Raw genomic sequence first — 16,624 nt, 5'->3', positions numbered from 1 at the left:
AGGCGGAAACATTATCCCAGGCGACTATTACTTCTCGTTGCTTTGTCTCGCGCCATCTTTGCCCGTTCATATTCAGTCAGCACGACTCTTCTTCATCACAACACTTTTATTCTCAATACTAAGCTACCTGCTACTTCCTATTCTACAGCATATGCTCGTAGCTCTCGGGTCGTTTCCCTCCGCGTTGACCTTTCGCAAGTCTTTTTTACTGGTTTTCCATGGTTTCCTTCTAATGGCAAGTTCGCAACTCCTGTCACTTTAGGTTTTTCTGATCTGGTCTTTTCACCTTAATCACTCTCAAGCTTTTTAAATCAGGTTCCTTGGGTACTATCATAATAGCTATCACTTACACTGAATCCATTCTCATGCTTTATGCTAATATATATTCCCGCTTGACCCCGCTCTGCTCCTCGTCATTCTCCTTTCATCTCTCTACAACCCGCATCTGTTTCACTTCTCTCCTTTCTCAAGTAATATAAAGGTGTTATCTTTTACCTCAACGCTACACTGGTCACTCGTTCAGAACTGTAGTTGCAGCCACACAAGGGTATAATTCAACCTTCACCCTCCAGCAACTAGGTCGCTGGTCATGCTCTGCCTACACCTTATATGTTAGGCCCAATCTATTGGCCATCCTCTCAGCAAGTCCTTTTATCATAGCTATCAATAGCTACTTTAGTTGACGAGTATCCATTTAAACTCATTCATATAGTCATTCATTATTACACTTTCATCATAGGTGTAACATGCAAGGCACTCAGCAGGCCGGCATTCGGTCAGACACTCTTTGGCATGTGTCCCTATCGCTTTGTATGACTTAGTTCGACGCAAAGCAAACGTCTCATTATATCATACAAATGGCATTACAGCGGTCCTACATACAAGCGTACGTAGCATTTCATCTAAACACATGGCGTTCAGCCCGCCATGCTTTAATGAAACTTACATATAATACTTTCCATTACAGTATAATCTCACTTTTGTTATATTTTTTGCATGTGTCTTTTTTTTACATCTAGTTAGTCGTTGTTTTTAATCTTTAGATCCAATTGTTGCTTTGTTGCGCCCCTTCCTCCCTGTTAAGTAACTTTATTATTTTGGGGTGGGTTTCGATGCTAGCGGTCCTGCGTAGGGCTACCTACCTTTACGTCTGTCTCCGAGGATCTTCCCTCTGTCTTTCTTGTTCACTCAGTTAAACATGTACTAGATTGAACTTTCCTAAACTCTGTTTCAATCAGGAAGGCTGGTTTGAATGCTCGTTTTAACTTCATTCAGTAAGTATAACATAATTCACTCTGTTTCCTATTCAACGGGCATAGTGGGAATGAATACAGATGTATCATCATCATCATAGTGTCTTGTTTCTCCTCTTTCCTATTAGCCATGTGTGGAATGTCATTCACCTATTGACCTTTAATAGCCTATAAGCACAGCACAATAATGCACATTCCTCACGCTTGCTGATCAACCTATGGGCTCACTCTTGCAATTATCCCTTCCCTCTCTCTTAACCAATGGGGTGTAAATCTTGGGATGTATTTATATGTTAACTTACCCACGTTCTCTCACTTGCTGTTTTTCTGCAACAGTTGTTAACAACCACCCACTTCCCTACCACCACCAGCTCTAATATCCTTAATGCCCGTCATTGGAACTCCTTTAGCCCAACAGGGTTGTTTTGATGCCAGCAGTACCGCATAGGGGCTATCTGCCATCACATCATCTGGCTCCTAGGATCTTCCCTCTGAGACAGAGGCAATTCCACAGACTATTTAATGAAATTACATATTGCATTCCATCTTTGTTCATTCAGTTAAGCCTGTACTCGATTGAATTACAGCAGGTGAAGTGGATTTACATCCGGTAATGGCATTATGGTAACAGAATTACATGATGAGTCCCTGACCTGTACTATACAGAAATGCATGATTATGGATATGTACACAAAGGTAGAAATATGCAATATCCTTATTTTGCATATTTGGGTGTTATTCTACACACTGGCTATTATTTTAATGAGCTTCGCCCCGAAACAAGTCGACATTTGGTTGTTCGGTACCAGACAAAATCTGAAACAATCATAGACGTCCATACTTGTGAAACAGAGACATCACAGTAGAGTACAGTGCAGTCGCCATCCTATATCTCAGATATGTTATCTCCCTACGAGCCAAGATGGAGCCTGAGATTCTCTGGCAGGGTACTGTTAACCATTCCAGTGATTTGTCTGCCATTGTAATCCTTGGGCGAGCCGCCTAAGCATTTTTTCAGGTCGCCTGTCCAAACAGTGTAAAAAAACAATTATACATACAGTACCAGTCAAAAGTTTGGACAGACCTACTCATTCAAGGGTTTTTCTTTATTTTTACTATTTTCTACATTGTAGAATAATAGTGAAGACATCAAAACTATGAAGTAACACATATGGAATCATGTAGTAACCAAAATAGTGTTAAACAAATCAAAATATATTTTAGATTATTCAAAGTAGCCACCCTTTGCCTTGATGACAGCTTTGCACACTCTTGGCATTCTCTCAATAAATACAGTATTTATTGGTTTATTCGGATCCCCATAACAACCGGCCATGTTTGGGAGTCCCATAGGGTGGCGCCAATTGGCCCAGCGTCGTCCAGGTTTGACCGGTGTAGGCCGTCATTGTAAAGAAGAATTTGTTCTTAACTGACTTGCCCTTGATTAAATTAAGGTTAAATAAAAAATGTAAAATAAATAAAACTTTTGCATAGGCAGCAGCTACTCTTCCTGGAGTTCCACAAAAACCACAAAACATGACAAGTAACAAAACACTGGTACACTGATAGACAAGGACAGTCACACATGTGAAATACAACAATATACAAACAAACAAAAATGCATAATACAAACAATGCAACAACAAAAATGTATGTCTGTGTGTACGTTTGTTTGTGTGTGTCCCTCACAGTCCCCGCCATTCCACAAGATGTTTAATCTTTAAAAAAAAAAAATGTTTAGGTAGTTTTGTTTGCTTGAGTAATAGGAGATGGAAGGGAGTTCCATGTGATCATGGCTCTGTATAATACTGTGCGTTGCTGGGAATTAGTTTTGGACTTGAAGAGACCCCTGGTGGCATGTCTTGTGGGGTATGGATGGGTGTCTGAAGAGACCCCTGGTGGCATGTCTTGTGGGGTATGGATGGGTGTCTGAAGAGACCGCTGGTGGCATGTCTTGTGGGGTATGGATGGGTGTCTGAAGAGACCCCTGGTGGCATGTCTTGTGGGGTATGGATGGGTGTCTGAAGAGACCCCTGGTGGCATGTCTTGTGGGGTATGGATGGGTGTCTGAAGAGACCCCTGGTGACATGTCTTGTGGGTTATGGATGGGTGTCTGAGCTGAATGGTATTTGATTTATGAAGACAATCTGGAATTGTCATCACAGTAATATTTCTCATAAAAACTAGAAGAGAAGCAGTTCATCTCTTGTCAACCCTCAAACAGGAAAGACTGGCATGTTGTTGATGTTAGTTCTCTGTGAGGCGGCAGGTAACCAAGTGGTTAGAGCGTTGGGCCAGTATCCAAAAGGTTGCTAGATCGAATCCCCGAGCTGACAAAGTTAAAAATCTGTCGTTCTGCCCCTGAACAATGCAGTTAACCCACTGTTCCCCGGTAGGCCATCATTGTAAATAAGAATTTGTTCTTAACTGACTTGCTTAGTTAAATAAAGGTTAAATATGTTTAATAAATTGCAGTTAAGGGCAAGGTGTGCTGTCTTTCTTTGCTGCACTTGACCATATTACCGGACAGTAATTAAACTGGGACAAGGCCAGAGCATGAACAACTAGTACAGTTGATTTTTGTGTTTAAAAAAAAAAAAAAAAAAAACATTTTTGTAACAGGTCACACTATTTATACACAACTTAGGTCTTAGAGAATGTTCTGAACCCAATACAATGCTTTTAGTTGTAGATGTATTTAAGACCAGTTTATTATGAATCACCCATTATGATACTGACTGTAACTCCTTATTTAGATGTTTAGTGAGCACACTGGCTTTGGGTGCTGACATGTAGAGTGTGGAATCATCTGTATACATAGTCATTCTAGCTTTGTGTCAGACCAGTGGTAAATCATTTGTAAATGTAGGCTAACACTGGTACTCCACGCTGTTCCAGCCATCAGAGTTCACAGGGCCGATGGAAACAGTGAACATAACAGTATACCAGTGGAAGGGAGGACAGTAACGGTATACCAGTGGAAGGGAGGACAGTAACAGTATACCAGTGGAAGGGAGGACAGTAACAGTATACCAGTGGAAGGGAGGACAGTAACAGTATACCAGTAGAAGGGAGGACAGTAACAGTATACCAGTAGAAGGGAGGACAGTAACAGTATACCAGTGGAAGGGAGGACAGTAACAGTATACCAGTAGAAGGGAGGACAGTAACAGTATACCAGTGGAAGGGAGGACAGTAACAGTATACCAGTGGAAGGGAGGACAGTAACAGTATACCAGTGGAAGGGAGGACAGTAACAGTATACCAGTAGAAGGGAGGACAGTAACAGTATACCAGTGGAAGGGAGGACAGTAACAGTATACCAGTGGAAGGGAGGACAGTAACAGTATACCAGTGGAAGGGAGGACAGTAACAGTATACCAGTAGAAGGGAGGACAGTAACAGTATACCAGTAGAAGGGAGGACAGTAACAGTATACCAGTAGAAGGGAGGACAGTAACAGTATACCAGTGGAAGGGAGGACAGTAACAGTATACCAGTAGAAGGGAGGACAGTAGCAGGTGACCCAACCATGGTTTGTGACGACTTTCATATCCCATTTTAGCCAATTCAATTGCAGTAATTCTGTTTTTTTTTTCCCCCCTTGGTAAATCCGCTACCGATTTGGTAAAATAATTGAGTTTTAATCACATAATAATTAATAAACAAACTTGATATCAGTAAACACACTGTAACTAATTAGTAGGTCTACCTTTTCTTGTTACTTTTGTGACCTTTCGTTATCCTCCCTACATGAGGGAGAGAAATTAGAAATGATCTGATCCTTTGCTTACAAATTTTTTAGGATGGAAAATGCTTGAAATAATTATATGTGACTTAATTTCTCAAAAATATAGACTCTTATTTTCATTTGACACCCAATTTGACATGGTCCTATAAACTTCACATGTTGGTGCTCATGTGTCCGTTTAGATGGAAAATCTTATACCAAGTTTGTGTTGTATTGCCAATTCCTCGCCGGGGGGGGGAGTTTGGCTTTACAATGACCACAGGAAGTTGGCAAGACGGCACAAAACTGATCTGGGACCACAGTCTGTTTTTCTAGTCTGGTTTCCCAGATCTGTTTGTCGTGTTTTGCCAATAGGAGTTGGCAAGAAGGCACAAACAAAAATAGCCAACTCCTATGGTCGTTGTCACTCAAAACTCCTATGGTCTGACATCACAACAATCATAGGAGTTGTCACGATGGCACAAACAGCTCCTATGGTCATTGGCATGCCAATTTGCCATTGAATGCCACAATGAAGGCTTTTGAAAATGATTTCCCAAGGCCCATTTCAAATGATATGCCTAAATACTTATAACTACTAGGCTAATAAATAAACAATTGTTTTCTTTTGATAATTTAATTAACCTATATCATGTTATTTCAAGTTATCCCCTTGGAGCGCAATAGGCGTAAATTATATTGTTTTACCATTGTATTGTTTTACCATTATATTGTTTTACCATTATATTGTTTTACCATTAAATTGTTTTACCATTGCAACATTTGATGTACAGTCACATTCACTGTGGTTGTCTGAAGTATTCTCTAGAGTTCACAGCTTGGCAATGTCTCATCGCGATTGGTATTCCCCGTAATTTGCAACAATGTCAATAAACGTCATCTCTCTTTCCTTTGCGGTACCTCAAACTGTCGTGATTGCCAGATGAGAGAAACTTTTTATGAGTTGATTTGACTCCTGTCTCAGTTTGTCTGAGCTGTGTCATCTTAAAACCTACTATGAGAGTTTTTTTGTTGTTGTCGTAAAACATGTTTTAACGTGATTCCTAGGACCTTTTCTATGATGCTTTGTAGATACTGCCCCAGGTCTGTTTGTGCAGTATAACCAAATCCTTTGGTCGTTGGCAGACCTAACTAGCACTGGCATAAGACTGCACTCACTGTCACATGAAAGACCACTCTGCTCCAGATGCATATTAATCATATTAACTGAAAACTGTTATATTATGTCATTCTGTTGGACTTGACAAAGCACAGGCTATGTCTTTGTTCGTAACCTTGACAACCCCCCGCCCCCCATTTGATTCAACACTTGCCATATTTTTCCAAATAGAGAGAGATTCTATTTATACTGTCAGTGTCACCCTGTTAAAGTTGACAAATTATCTTCTAACAGTGGTTTAAAGTAGTTTTTTTTTTTAATTTTCAGCCTTTTCAAGATCTTCCACTGAGAATTAGTATAAGTGGACTTTCTGCAAAGCCTATGTTCAAAGAAGGAAGATTTGAATGAGCGTTTTTAAAACTGTATCTTAAGTTTAGACAGTTTACACGTCCATCTCCAATAAATGATGATAAACATAGATACTTGTTTCTGTTCCTCTCCAAGCTTTAGTGATAACATCTCGTTTTCTTCTGCCTTAGTACCCTGAGGGCTTGCGAGAGTACGAGTACATACCTAACTTTGTTGTCAGAGGACTGCACTATGATGTCCAAAAGGCTTTACTGATGAAGATAGATGCCTTTCACTACATACAGCTGGGAACCGTATACAGGTATATGCAGTCTAGCTATTTCTTTGAATACATTGATTAAAGGCCTAGTGCAGTCAAACATGTGATTTTCCTGTCGTTTTATTATATATTTCCACAATATGAAGTTGGATTAATACTATGCAATTGCGAAAGTTATGATAATGCCCTTTTAGTGTAAAATCTGTTTGAAAAGACTGCCTGCAATTTCAGCCTGTTTTGGTGGGATGGAGTTTTGGCCTGCCTAGTTAGACCAATAAGAAAGAGTTCCAAACCTCTCTGCCAATAACAGCTAGTTTTAACAGCTAGTTTTCCCCTCCCCACTCAGACCAGTCCAAGACAGTCCAAGCTAAATTCTTGCTTGAGAAATAGCCCTTTGCTAAGATGCAATTTTTGTTTCTTTTTGACAATTTTTATTGAAAACAATCATAGTAAGGTAATTAATTGTTAGCTAGAAATGATTTGATATGGAGATTAAAACGGCTGTATTGGACCTTTAAACAATGATAATCCTCTATCTGTGTAACTATACTGTCATGTTTTCTATATAACTATACTGTCATGTTTATGTACCTGACTATACTGTCAGGTTTATGTATCTAACTGTACTGTCATGTTTATGTATATAACTATACTGTCATGTTTATCTATATAACTATACTGTCATGTTTATGTATCTAACTATACTGTCATGTTTATCTATATAACTATACTGTCATGTTTATGTATATAACTATACTGTCATGTTTATGTATATAATTATACTGTCATGTATATAACTATACTGTCATGTTTATCTATATAACTATACTGTCATGTATATAACTATACTGTCATGTTTATCTATATAACTATACTGTCATGTTTATCTATATAATTGTACTGTCATGTTTATCTATATAATTGTACTGTCATGTTTATCTATATAACTATTGTCACTGCTGTCGTAATGTAGAGATGACCAAGGCGCAGCGGGAATATGAATGCTCATCTTTATATTTTATTAAATAAAATGAACACGAAAAAACAAAGAACGACAGACGACAGTTTTACAGGCTATACGCAGCAGTGCAAAATACAACTACCCACCAAACTCGGACCAAGCAGCGGAGGAACGAGGAAGAAGGATGGACATGGGCTGAGATGAGGATGAGCATTTCCAGGGCTATGGAGGAGTTAAGTAAGCCTGAGAGGGGGGCACATGGGTTCCAGTGCCCCGTCCAGAGTATCCGACAACAGTGCCCCGTCCAGAGTATCCGACAACAGTACCCCATCCTGAGTATCAGGTAAGAGTGTCAAGCCCGGAACCGAGTGAGACGGCCTACAGTTCGGAACCAAGGGAGACGGCCCACTGTGCAGAACCGAGTGAGACGGGCCCCAGTTCGGAGAGGTGTGAATGGGTCTACAGTCCGGAACCGAGCAAGACGGCCTACAGTCCGGAACCAAGTGAGACAGCCTACAGTCCGGAACCTAACGAGAGGGCCTACAGCCCGGAACCGAGTGAGTCTGCCTACGGTCCGGAACCAAGTGAGTAGGTTCCGGACCGGATTGTAGACATCTGAATGACTCAGGACAACTGGTGAAAGTGTTGTGGTCAGATGAGACCAAAATGGAGCTCTTTGACATCAACTCAACTCGCCGTGTTTGGAGGAGGAGGAATGCTGCCTATGACCCAAGAACACCATCCCCACCGTCAAACATGGAGGTGGAAACATTATGCTTTGGAGGTGTTTTTCTGCTAAGGGGACAGGACAACTTCACCGCATCAAAGGGACGATGGACTGGGCCATGTACCGTCAAATCTTGGGTGAGAACCTCCTTCCCTCAGCCAGGGCATTGAAAATGGGTCGTGGATGGGTATTCCAGCATGACAATTACCCAACACACACGGCCAAGGCAACAAAGGAGTGGCTCAAGAAGAAGCACATTAAGGTCCTGGAGTGGCCTAGCCAGTCTCCAGACCTTAATCCCATAGAAAATCTGTGGAGGGAGCTGAAGGTTCGAGTTGCCAAACGTCAGCCTCGAAACCTTAATGACTTGGAGAAGATCTGCAAAGAGGAGTGGGACAAAATCCCTCCTGAGATGTGTGCAAACCTGGTGGCCAACAACAAGAAACATCTGACCTCTGTGATTGCCAACAAGGGTTTTGCCACCAAGTACTAAGTCATGTTTTGCAGAGGGATCAAATACTTATTTCCCTCATTAAATTGCACATAATTTTATAACATTTTTGACATGCGTTTTTCTGGATTTTTGTTGTTGTTATTCTGTCTCTCTCTGTTCAAATAAACCTACCATTAAAATTATAGACTGATCATTTCTTTGTAAGTGGGCAAACGTACAAAATCAGCAGGGGATCAAATACTTTTCCCCCACTGTATAATTATACTGTCATGTTTATGTATCTAATTATACTGTCATGTTTATCTATATAACTATACTGTCATGTTTATTTATATAACTATACTGTCATGTTTATCTATATAACTATACTGTCATGTTTATGTATATAACTATACAGTAGATATACAGTGTTTAACTTTACAGGCCTCATATGCAGTTAATTTGAATCGTTTCCAGTTTTACCTGGTTTAGAAAAAAGCGATTGGTTCAAACGTGTGTGTGTTCTCTTGTCCCCTGTAGGGGTCTTCACCCGGTACCAGACAAGGAGGTGATTGCCATGTACGATGGCTGCCATGTCCCTCTGGAGAATATGAGCGACTTCTATGGCAAGGTAGGGCCCATATGATCTCCTCCACCCTTCCACAGTCACTATATACAGATCTGTTTCAGTGACCGTGATACTCTGACCCTGTTACATTTGGCAGCAAGGTCACTCTGCATTGCCAAGTCGTCCCCCCCCCCCCCCCCGTCTAAAGTTTCCACCCCTACAGTCAGACACATTATACTGTAGTATTAAGTTTACCCATGGTTGGCCTTTACAGTGTTAGATTACCCATGGTTGGCCTCTACAGTGTTAGATTACCCATGGTTGGCCTCTACAGTGTTAGATTACCCATGGTTGGCCTCTACAGTGTTGTTAGATTACCCATGGTTGGCCTCTACAGTGTTGTTAGATTACCCATGGTTGGCCTCTACAGCGTTGTTAGATTACCCATGGTTGGCCTCTACAGCGTTGTTAGATTACCCATGGTTGGCCTCTACAGCGTTGTTAGATTACCCATGGTTGGCCTCTACAGCGTTGTTAGATTACCCATGGTTGGCCTCTACAGCGTTGTTAGATTACCCATGGTTGGCCTCTACAGCGTTGTTAGATTACCCATGGTTGGCCTCTACAGCGTTGTTAGATTACCCATGGTTGGCCTCTACAGCGTTGTTAGATTACCCATGGTTGGCCTCTACAGTGTTAGATTACCCATGGTTGGGCTCTACAGTGTTGTTAGATTATACCCTGTAGAGGCCAACCATGGGTAATCTAACACTGTAGAGGCCAACCATGGGTAATCTAACAACACTGAACCAAACCTCACATGCACTGGATAGTTAGCTACTCCATCTACTTCTGATGGCAGATAGACACGGCCTCGCCTTATCTTCAGTTTTGGCAGACATGATATTGCGTAGTCTAGTAACACCTCACTTTACTAATATCTTCTCCTATCTGATCTTTCATATCTCCCTCCTCCTCCTCCTCCAGAGTTCCCATGGCCACACTATGAAACAGTTCATGGACATCTTTTCCCTCCCAGAGATGAACCTTCTGTGTTCTGTTAATGACTACTTCATGAAGCACAATATCGACTACGAGCCTGTCCACCTCTACAAAGACGTCAAGGTAACGAGGCCATAACAGTGGTCTTCCAAAGACTCCTTGGTCGTGTTCATTTAGGCACAACGTGGGAAAAAAACAGTCAGTACCTGTTAATCTCTTTCTATCTGAAACAACGTTTTTTTTTTTTAACATTTTGCTACGGTGTGCCCTAATGAACACGACCTCTCTCAGGAACCATAGTCAGACCAGAAGGCCAACATCATAATGCTCTTCTCTATGACAAGGTGGATTCCAGTAACGGGGCAGTTATATGTATTAATAGTGAAACCTTGTTGTGACCATTGGTTGTGACGCTGTAGTTATTTTAGTGTGCTTCGTGACAGAGTAGAGGCTTAATTTAGACTTTTGAAAATGGCAGTCTAGTTTTAGAAGAGGCAGCTGTCTGGTCTCTGGTGGCTCTGCCTGCCTGCCTTTTCAGAAGGAGACAGGAGTGAAATCAGGGCTGTGTTGTGTTTGTTCCTCTGATGGGCTTGTCAGGGAGGACTGGAACCTGCTTAGTTTCATTCTGCAGTGTCTGTGACAGATCAGTGTCATCATGATGAAAACCTGGCTTCATGCCCGCTCGCTCACTCACTCACTTCACAATATATCAAGCTAGAATAGACAACTTCTCAAATTTCACTCCCTTCCCCACCTCCTCTCCCCCTTCCCTCCTCTACCCCCCCCCCCCGCTCCCTTTCACTCCCTTGCCTTTCTCTGTATTTTGTTTCTGTGAGTCATTGTTCAGAGGGCTCCTTCATCCCAGTGGGGGCTGTTCATTAACTCTACCTGTCTCTGTCAGTGGGGGGCTGTTCATTAACTCTGCCTGTCTCTGTCAGTGGGGGGGCTGTTCATTAACTCTGCCTGTCTCTGTCTCTGTCAGTGGGGGGGCTGTTCATTAACTCTGCCTGTCTCTGTTAGTGGGGGCTGTTCATTAACTCTGCCTGTCTCTGTCTCTGTCAGTGGGGGGGCTGTTCATTAACTCTACCTGTCTCTGTCAGTGGGGGGGCTGTTCATTAACTCTGCCTGTCTCTGTCAGTGGGGGGGCTGTTCATTAACTCTACCTGTCTCTGTCAGTGGGGGGGGCTGTTCATTAACTCTGCCTGTCTCTGTCAGTGGGGGGGCTGTTCATTAACTCTGCCTGTCTCTGTCTCTGTCAGTGGGGGGGCTGTTCATTAACTCTGCCTGTCTCTGTCAGTGGGGGGGCTGTTCATTAACTCTGCCTGTCTCTGTCAGTGGGGGGGGGCTGTTCATTAACTCTACCTGTCTCTGTCAGTGTGGAGGCTGTTCATTAACTCTGCCTGTCTCTGTCAGTGGGGGGGCTGTTCATTAACTCTACCTGTCTCTGTCAGTGGGGGGGCTGTTCATTAACTCTACCTGTCTCTGTCAGTGGGGGGGGCTGTTCATTAACTCTACCTGTCTCTGTCAGTGGGGGGGCTGTTCATTAACTCTACCTGTCTCTGTCAGTGGGGAGGCTGTTCATTAACTCTACCTGTCTCTGTCAGTGGGGGGGCTGTTCATTAACTCTACCTGTCTCTGTCTCTGTCAGTGGGGGGGCTGTTCATTAACTCTGCCTGTCTCTGTCAGTGTGGAGGCTGTTCATTAACTCTGCCTGTCTCTGTCAGTGGGGGGGCTGTTCATTAACTCTGCCTGTCTCTGTCAGTGGGGGGGCTGTTCATTAACTCTGCCTGTCTCTGTCAGTGTGGAGGCTGTTCATTAACTCTGCCTGTCTCTGTCAGTGGGGGGGCTGTTCATTAACTCTGCCTGTCTCTGTCAGTGGGGGGGCTGTTCATTAACTCTGCCTGTCTCTGTCAGTGGGGGGGCTGTTCATTAACTCTGCCTGTCTCTGTCAGTGGGGGGGCTGTTCATTAACTCTGCCTGTCTCTGTCAGTGGGGGGGCTGTTCATTAACTCTGCCTGTCTCTGTCAGTGGGGGGGCTGTTCATTAACTCTGCCTGTCTCTGTCAGTGGGGGGGCTGTTCATTAACTCTGCCTGTCTCTGTCAGTGGGGGGGCTGTTCATTAACTCTGCCTGTCTCTGTCAGTGGGGGGGCTGTTCATTAACTCTGCCTGTCTCTGTCAGTGGGGGGGCTGTTCATTAACTCTGCCTGTCTCTGTCAGTGGGGGGGCTGTTCATTAACTCTACCTGTCTCTGTCAGTGGGGGGGCTGTTCATTAACTCTACCTGTCTCTGTCAGTGGGGGAGCTGTTCATTAACTCTGCCTGTCTCTGTCAGTGGGGGGGCTGTTCATTAACTCTGCCTGTCTCTGTCAGTGGGGGGGCTGTTCATTAACTCTGCCTGTCTCTGTCAGTGGGGGGGCTGTTCATTAACTCTACCTGTCTCTGTCAGTGGGGGGGCTGTTCATTAACTCTACCTGTCTCTGTCAGTGGGGGGGCTGTTCATTAACTCTACCTGTCTCTGTCAGTGGGGGGGCTGTTCATTAACTCTACCTGTCTCTGTCAGTGGGGGGGCTGTTCATTAACTCTACCTGTCTCTGTCAGTGGGGGGGCTGTTCATTAACTCTACCTGTCTCTGTCAGTGGGGGGGCTGTTCATTAACTCTGCCTGTCTCTGTCAGTGGGGGGGCTGTTCATTAACTCTACCTGTCTCTGTCAGTGGGGGGGCTGTTCATTAACTCTACCTGTCTCTGTCAGTGGGGGGGCTGTTCATTAACTCTACCTGTCTCTGTCAGTGGGGGGGCTGTTCATTAACTCTACCTGTCTCTGTCTCTGTCAGTGGGGGGGCTGTTCATTAACTCTGCCTGTCTCTGTCAGTGGGGGGGCTGTTCATTAACTCTGCCTGTCTCTGTCAGTGGGGGGGCTGTTCATTAACTCTACCTGTCTCTGTCAGTGGGGGGGCTGTTCATTAACTCTACCTGTCTCTGTCAGTGGGGGGGCTGTTCATTAACTCTACCTGTCTCTGTCTCTGTCAGTGGGGGGGCTGTTCATTAACTCTGCCTGTCTCTGTCAGTGGGGGGGCTGTTCATTAACTCTGCCTGTCTCTGTCAGTGGGGGGGGCTGTTCATTAACTCTGCCTGTCTCTGTCAGTGGGGGGGCTGTTCATTAACTCTACCTGTCTCTGTCAGTGGGGGGGCTGTTCATTAACTCTGCCTGTCTCTGTCAGTGGGGGGGCTGTTCATTAACTCTGCCTGTCTCTGTCAGTGGGGGGGGGCTGTTCATTAACTCTACCTGTCTCTGTCAGTGGGGGGGCTGTTCATTAACTCTGCCTGTCTCTGTCAGTGGGGGGGCTGTTCATTAACTCTACCTGTCTCTGTCAGTGGGGGCTGTTCATTAACTCTACCTGTCTCTGTCAGTGGGGGCTGTTCATTAACTCTACCTGTCTCTGTCAGTGGGGGGGCTGTTCATTAACTCTGCCTGTCTCTGTCAGTGGGGGGGCTGTTCATTAACTCTACCTGTCTCTGTCAGTGGGGGGGCTGTTCATTAACTCTACCTGTCTCTGTCAGTGGGGGCTGTTCATTAACTCTACCTGTCTCTGTCAGTGGGGGCTGTTCATTAACTCTACCTGTCTCTGTCAGTGGGGGGGCTGTTCATTAACTCTGCCTGTCTCTGTCAGTGGGGGGGCTGTTCATTAACTCTACCTGTCTCTGTCAGTGGGGGCTGTTCATTAACTCTACCTGTCTCTGTCAGTGGGGGCTGTTCATTAACTCTACCTGTCTCTGTCAGTGGGGGGGCTGTTCATTAACTCTGCCTGTCTCTGTCAGTGGGGGGGCTGTTCATTAACTCTACCTGTCTCTGTCAGTGGGGGCTGTTCATTAACTCTACCTGTCTCTGTCAGTGGGGGCTGTTCATTAACTCTACCTGTCTCTGTCAGTGGGGGGGCTGTTCATTAACTCTACCTGTCTCTGTCAGTGGGGGGGCTGTTCATTAACTCTACCTGTCTCTGTCAGTGTGGAGGCTGTTCATTAACTCTGCCTGTCTCTGTCAGTGGGGGGGCTGTTCATTAACTCTACCTGTCTCTGTCAGTGGGGAGGCTGTTCATTAACTCTACCTGTCTCTGTCAGTGGGGGGGCTGTTCATTAACTCTACCTGTCTCTGTCAGTGGGGGGGCTGTTCATTAACTCTACCTGTCTCTGTCAGTGGGGGGGCTGTTCATTAACTCTACCTGTCTCTGTCAGTGGGGGGGCTGTTCATTAACTCTACCTGTCTCTGTCAGTGGGGGGGCTGTTCATTAACTCTACCTGTCTCTGTCAGTGTGGAGGCTGTTCATTAACTCTGCCTGTCTCTGTCAGTGGGGGCTGTTCATTAACTCTACCTGTCTCTGTCAGTGGGGGGGCTGTTCATTAACTCTACCTGTCTCTGTCAGTGGGGGCTGTTCATTAACTCTACCTGTCTCTGTCAGTGTGGAGGCTGTTCATTAACTCTGCCTGTCTCTGTCAGTGGGGGGGCTGTTCATTAACTCTGCCTGTCTCTGTCAGTGGGGGGGCTGTTCATTAACTCTGCCTGTCTCTGTCAGTGGGGGGGCTGTTCATTAACTCTGCCTGTCTCTGTCAGTGGGGGGGCTGTTCATTAACTCTACCTGTCTCTGTCAGTGGGGGGGCTGTTCATTAACTCTACCTGTCTCTGTCAGTGGGGGGGGCTGTTCATTAACTCTGCCTGTCTCTGTCAGTGGGGGGGCTGTTCATTAACTCTGCCTGTCTCTGTCAGTGTGGAGGCTGTTCATTAACTCTACCTGTCTCTGTCAGTGGGGGGCTGTTCATTAACTCTACCTGTCTCTGTCAGTGGGGGGGGGCTGTTCATTAACTCTGCCTGTCTCTGTCAGTGGGGGGGCTGTTCATTAACTCTACCTGTCTCTGTCAGTGGGGGGGCTGTTCATTAACTCTGCCTGTCTCTGTCAGTGGGGGGCTGTTCATTAACTCTACCTGTCTCTGTCAGTGGGGGGGGGCTGTTCATTAACTCTACCTGTCTCTGTCAGTGGGGGGGGCTGTTCATTAACTCTGCCTGTCTCTGTCAGTGTGAAACTTTGTCCGGGTGCATTAGTTAAATCATGAAGCACAGGGCAAGACACACACACACAGACATGCACACGTGTGAACACACACACAGGCCCATTCAGGAGATGTTGGTGTAAAGTTGTAGTCTCATCTACGTAGCAACTACCAACCGTTTTAAGAGGCTTTAATTTGTATGTAGTAAAGCGCACCAGTCACATTAAGAAACTGTGTGGGGCATTCACCTCAAATCCTAGTCTTGTTTTTGTAACTTTTTTTGTGTCTTTGTCACCTTGGAAAACTACAAAACTAAAGACAATCAGTCAAATGTATTTATAAAGCCCTTTTTACATCAGCTGATGTCACAAAGTGCTATAAAGAAACCCAGCCTAAAACACCAAACAGCAAACAATGTAGATGTAGAAGCACGGTGGCTGGGAAAAACTCCCTAGAAAGGCAGGATCCTAGGAAGAAACCTAGAGAGGAACCAGGCTCTGAGGGGTGGCCAGTCCTCTTCTGGCTGTGTCGGGTGGAGATTATAACAGTACAGGGCCAAGATGTTCAAATGTTCATAGATGACCAACAGGGTCAGATAATAATAATCACAGTGGTTGTAGAGGGTGCAACAGGTCAGCACCTCAGGAGTAAATGTCAGTTGGCTTTTCATAGCCGATCAATCAGAATTAGAGACAGCAGGTGCGGTAGAGAGAGAGAGTCGAAAACAGCACGTCCGGTGAACAGGTGCCCAGGGGTTGTGTTAGCGCGCTGTGTTAGCGCGCTGTGTTAGCGCGCTGTGTTAGCGCGCTGTGTTAGCGCGCTGTGTTAGTACACTTTCTTCGTACACTTCGTCCACTATGTACTTTTACAAAGTTTTCCAAATACTTTTGATATGGAGGAACAGGAATTGTATTTATCGTTCTGTACTCTTCCTTCTCCCATATGGAATGTCGTTTGTAACAGGATATATTGTCAAAAGAAAAAAATGAATTTCCTGTCACAAATTTCAGCCATTGTAATGTCTCCTCCTCTCTGTCTAACAGGAAGCGATAGGAGATGTCCATGTCAAGGGTATTATGTATCGGGCTGTGGAGGCAGATATCGGTAAGGACAACAAGGATCTGTGTGTGTGTGTGTGTTCTGATAGACTGTGTTACTGTG

The 16,624-nt window shown here is 44.6% G+C and overlaps 1 protein-coding gene across 1 annotated transcript in view; it reads left to right on the top strand.

Annotated features, from left to right (window-relative positions):
* Positions 1 to 16,624, top strand: part of LOC115197664 (5'-nucleotidase domain-containing protein 3) — a 37,457-nt gene that overhangs the window by 12,991 nt on the left and 7,842 nt on the right. The window contains exons 3-6 of the mRNA XM_029759412.1: positions 6,643 to 6,773; positions 9,393 to 9,483; positions 10,408 to 10,545; positions 16,507 to 16,567. Of these exons, the coding sequence (XP_029615272.1) occupies positions 6,643 to 6,773; positions 9,393 to 9,483; positions 10,408 to 10,545; positions 16,507 to 16,567 (421 nt within the window). The remainder of the gene's footprint in view (positions 1 to 6,642; positions 6,774 to 9,392; positions 9,484 to 10,407; positions 10,546 to 16,506; positions 16,568 to 16,624) is intronic.

Source organism: Salmo trutta, chromosome 7 (genome assembly GCF_901001165.1).
Source record: "Salmo trutta chromosome 7, fSalTru1.1, whole genome shotgun sequence".
Classification (NCBI taxonomy): Eukaryota; Metazoa; Chordata; class Actinopteri; order Salmoniformes; family Salmonidae; genus Salmo; species Salmo trutta.
The sequence above is the reverse complement of the archived record's forward strand: the minus strand, read 5'-3'. Positions and strand labels throughout refer to the sequence as shown.